The 5,319-nt window shown below is 36.0% G+C and overlaps 1 protein-coding gene across 1 annotated transcript; it reads left to right on the forward strand.

Moving 5' to 3' along the window:
- The first annotated feature begins 2,203 nt into the window (after nucleotides 1-2,203).
- LOC114261329 (L-type lectin-domain containing receptor kinase IX.1) lies at nucleotides 2,204-4,529 on the forward strand. The gene has a single exon (XM_028201594.2). It carries the CDS (start codon nucleotides 2,296-2,298, stop codon nucleotides 4,351-4,353), a length of 2,058 nt encoding a protein of 685 aa, XP_028057395.2. The 5' UTR covers nucleotides 2,204-2,295; the 3' UTR covers nucleotides 4,354-4,529.
- Nucleotides 4,530-5,319: the final 790 nt, after the last annotated feature.

Below are 5,319 nucleotides of genomic sequence, written 5' to 3' on the forward strand. Positions count from 1 at the left end.
CATATCGCTCCATCCGCTAAACGTGGTTTAAAATTTAAAATTTATAATCCGTCTTCGAAACTGCTCCGCTTCGCGATAGTTAATACATATATATTTTTTAACTGATAATGAAATATCAAAATAAAAATGAGTATGAGAGATATTGAAGATGTTAAGGTTCATTTGGGATGTGGGTTGGTTTTTTGACTTTTTGACTATTTTAGCTTGGGGCTAAAAAGTTTTGTTTAGGATAAACTTTTTGGCTTTTTTGACTTTTGTGAGAGAAAAAATGAAATGTTTATAGATTGAATATGGTGTTTTGTCTTATTGAGCTAAAAAATCTATTTTGTCTTTTTGTGACTAAAATAATCAAAAAACCTAGCATGCCAAACGAATGCTAAATTTATTATAAATTAATAGTTATATATATATAAAAATATTATGTAAAAGTAATTTGTATTATATGTGAAAAATATTATATAAATTAATGTTATATATTATATAAAACCTTGATAATTAATTAGAATATTTTTAATCAGTTCAAAACTGGTCAAGCCACAACTTGCTTATAATTTTTTTCTCAAACCATTCAAATCGCACCAGGCACACCCAACGGAGATGACAAATCAAATTTTCAATAGTCAAAATATATTCTAAAGCCGCCATCATACGGACTCTCTAACACCCAAACACATCCTAAAACCACCATCCATACAAAGAAAACTACTTTGAACTGACTCCCTAACACCCAAACACATCAGGAAGGAAACAAAATAACCATTCTAATTTTCTCACCAACCGGAGAGCACGGGATCGGCTGTGCCAATTCAAGGTCTCTCCACTGCCACGTGTCCATCACCAAACATTCATTTAGCTCCGTTAATTATCCATAAGAAAACCCACAGCAGCACCATGGTCAATTTCCTCTGTTCCTCTTCCCTCTTTCCTTTCTTCTTCTAAATAATTAAACACAAATTGCACGACTAAACATTCTTTTCTCCTCCAACAATGATTGAGGGCCATAATTTTTGTGGCTCAAATGGCTCAAAATTGTTAAAACGACGTCGTTTTGAGTACAAAATAACTTTAAAATTGTCAAAACGACGTCGTTTTGACAATTTTGAATTATTTGAACCACAAAAATTATGACCTTCAAATATTTTCCTTTTTCCTCTCCTCTATGCTATTAAAACCAAAATCAATCCAAATTGGGTTGAATTTTTAATTTGTTGATTCCGTTTGTCGTCCATGGGTTCCAGTTACATCCAAGTCATGGGGTCAAGAATGGGTAGAGAGAGAGATTAAAAATAATACAGAGGAAAAGTTGCCCCTAAAAATGGTGTACTGGATTTTGAAGATTCTTTGTGTAGTGTTCCCGAGAGAACCTGTAGTAAAAATAATTCCATAGTCAGAGCATTAACTCACGTTGACAAATCGCCATATTCGACAAGGCCTAATCTTTTCCGTGGAAACTTTCTTTCTTGACCAAGTAAACAACGGTTGCGTGTTTGATTTATAAATTTAAAAAAAAATTGAAAAAAAGAAAAAAGAAAAAAATTGTGTGTGAAGTATAAGTAAAACGTAATTTAATGTGTTTAGTTTCAATTTTTTAAAAATTAAATTTTTTATTCTTTGTATTTTTAGTGAATATTTTTAATTTTTTAAATAATTTTTCTATTTTTTTAGACTTATTTTATTTAAATATATCTAAATATAAAATATTCATGAAAAAATATTTCATTACATTTTATCTATTCTTTTGGTTTTCAAATCCAAATTCCTACCAAAATGCTTGAACCAAACACGCAAGCCAACCCCGAGAAATTGTGCCTCTTGCAACCCATCTATCTACTTATAGGAAAATGATAAGGAGCTCTAAATATAGACCTCTAATTTGAGCTTTAATGATGTGTCAAAGTAAAAAATAAATAAAAATAAAACAAAACAAGACACAAACATCACATCAGGGTGGGATCCACCTTCCCATTAGAGCTATTAAAGCTCCTATATTAGAGCTCTAAAACATTTTTGATCTACTTATTTATATATGAAAAATGCTTGGGAGCACTAATTAGTACTCCCACTAATTAGGTGGCAGTGGGTCCCGCCATTAATGATGTGATGTTTTGGTCTTGGAGTTGTATTTTTTTTATTATTTTTTTATTTTTTTAATACATTAGTGCTATTAGTGGTGATAGTTTTAGTGGGATGAATCATTGTTGTTTATATATATGAGAAAGTGCAACAACCTCAATCATCATCTAATCTTTCAAACACCCATCTCCAATATCTCTCATCTTCTTTCACTGTGTCTCCATGATCACCTTTCTCTTCTTTCTTGTATTACTATTTTTTTATGCAAATGCAACTCCATTGTCATTCAACCTCCCAACTATAGAACACAATGATTCCCTCATAAACTGCACAGGAGATGCTTCCATCTCATCCCAAGGCATCCAAGTCACCCGAGACACTGATATGTACAACGCGTCGTCGTTGCAACGGAGGACTGGTCGTGCCACTTGTACCCAACTGATGCATCTTTGGGACGCGGCCACAGGGAACCTCACAGACTTCAGTACCAATTTCTCATTTATCATCAGAGGAAATAACTATGGTGAGGGGCTTGCATTCTTTCTCGCTCCCAATGGTTCCAATATCCCTCCAAACTCGACAGGCGGTGGCCTAGGCCTCATAAATGAAAACCAGACAACAGCTTCAACTGGCGTAAACCGGTTTGTCGCTGTGGAGTTTGATACTTACAAGAATAATCCTTGGCAAGAAGGCTTGCCTATCAATCATGTCGGTATCAATGTCAACTCTAGGAGTAGTGCTGTTGTTTCTTCTGATTGGCAGAGCGGTATTACAAATGGTAAAACGAACGAGGCTCGGATTAAGTATGATTCTAGCACCCAAAACCTTAGTGTTTCTTTCTTTGGTTTTCCAAATGATAACCAAGTCACACAGGGCCTTTTTTTCATAGTTGATTTGAGACAGTACTTGCCAGAGTGGGTGACCTTTGGCTTCTCAGCTTCAACCGGAGATTCATATGAAAAAAACACTATCAAGTCATGGGAGTTCTCTGCGAGTTTTCAAAGTGATGAGCGTGTAGAAGAGGTGGCAAAAAGGAAGAACAAGATAGGACTAGTGGTGGGATTGAGTGCAGGTTTGGGTGCGGTGGTTGGTGGGATTGCTTTGGTTTGGTTTGTCCTGTGTAGGAACGGTAGAGGGAGAAAAAAAGACGAGCCAGTGCACGTGCGATCCATGGATGATGAATTCAAAGAGGGCACCGGACCGAGGAAGTTCTCTTATAATGAACTGGCTCTTGCAACAAACAACTTTGCTGAGGAGGAGAAGCTTGGAGAGGGAGGTTTTGGAGGGGTTTACAAAGGTTTTTTGAAGGAATTGAACTCATTTGTAGCTGTTAAGAGAGTGTCAAGGGAGTCGAAGCAAGGGCAAAAGGAGTACGCATCAGAAGTGAAAATCATTAGCCAGTTGAGGCATCGGAATTTAGTCCGACTAACTGGTTGGTGCCACGAGAAAAACGAGCTCCTACTTGTTTATGAGCTCATGCCGAATGGCAGCCTAGACTCGCACCTCTTCAAGGCGAAAAGCTTGTTAACTTGGGAGGTAAGGTACAAAATCGCACAAGGCCTAGCCTCAGCACTGTTCTATCTACACGAAGAATGGGAACAGTGCGTGGTGCACAGGGACATAAAATCAAGCAATGTGATGTTAGATTCGAACTTCAATGCCAAACTCGGAGATTTTGGGTTAGCCAGACTTGTTGACCGCGAGCAGGGGTTTCAAACAACGGTTGTAGCAGGAACGATGGGATACTTGGCACCTGAATGTCTCGTTACGTTTAAAGCTAGCAAGGAATCGGATGTGTACAGCTTTGGAGTCGTGGCACTAGAAATAGCATGTGGAAGGAGGCCGATTGAACCTCAAGATGAACAAAGTCAGGTGAAAATGGTGGAGTGGGTTTGGGAACTGTATGGAACTGGAAAGCTTCTCGAAGCAGCTGACTTGAAATTGTGTGCTGAATTTGATGAACAGCAGATGGAGCGTTTGATGATTGTTGGGCTTTGGTGTGCTCACCCAGATTACATCCTTCGACCATCCATTAGGCAAGCGATTCTTGTACTTAATTTTGAAGCTCCACTGCCTATACTTCCAGCAAAAATGCCCGTGCCGACATCTTATGCTCCTCCAACGTTTTCGCCCACATCCTCAATTGGTTCATCGTTCTATGGCACCGGTGACAGGAGCAACCAAGCACAATCTTCAAGTTACAGTGACAACAACAACTCCTCAAAGTTACCCGCATCTTCTGCAGCTTCTTCCAATGTATCACTTACACACACAAAATAAGTTATATATTTAGAGATTATCTAGTATAAGATTGTAGGCAACTCGGGTTACCCAATTGGGTAAAACTCATGCACTTCATTAGGAAGTTGAAGGTTAGCCCTTCCCTATTTTCGTTTTATCGATTGTAAAACAAAAACAAAAGGCATATGGTGTTAGATATCGTACTACCATGAACATCCCCTTGTTGAGTCTTTTCCTTATATTTCAACCAAAACATCTAATAGGCAGAAAATTTACAAGATATCCAAACAGATCAGAGGACAATAATATTAAAGTGATCAAAAGTTTCCTAATTGAACTTATGATATTGGTTTATCCAATGTAAACAAGAGTAACCAAATTCACACAAACTTTATTTTATACTTTAAACTTTTTCACTTTATTCTGAATCATATTTAAGTCTTTTTTAATTGTGACAGATAATGTTTTGGACTTCGGATCAAGTGGCAATGGCGTCTTCTGTAGAGTAAAACAGTTGAAGTTTAAGGGATTAAGGCCTCGTTTGGAACACTCTCGTTTAGTCAAAAAGTTATTAAAAAAGTCAAAAAGTTAATAATTCATACTAAAAAATCAAAGATTCTCTTTTCTTTTTATTTTTTGCACATCTTTTCGTAAAAAGTTAAAAAGTCATCCCAAACATATTGGCTTGTTTGGTTTGTTTTTTAGAAAAAATTTTGAAAAATTTTTCTACCAACAACTTTTCAAGAGTAATCAAACCAAACAAATTTTTTTAAAAAAAAAATTTAAAATTTTGTTTGGTTACCTACTTTCCAAAATCACTCTATCTCTCATACACATCAAATCAATCACTTTTTTTAAAACTTTCTCTCCAAAATAATTTTTCAAAACCATTTCTGAAAAAAGACAAATCAAACAAATTTTCGTACTTTTTATTTCAAAAACTACTCTACAAAAACAAACCAAACAAGCCCACTAATTTTTTTTAGTTCATATTTTAACTAAATA

Source organism: Camellia sinensis, chromosome 2 (assembly GCF_055761805.1).
Source record: "Camellia sinensis isolate YWXY chromosome 2, ASM5576180v1, whole genome shotgun sequence".
Classification (NCBI taxonomy): domain Eukaryota; kingdom Viridiplantae; phylum Streptophyta; class Magnoliopsida; order Ericales; family Theaceae; genus Camellia; species Camellia sinensis.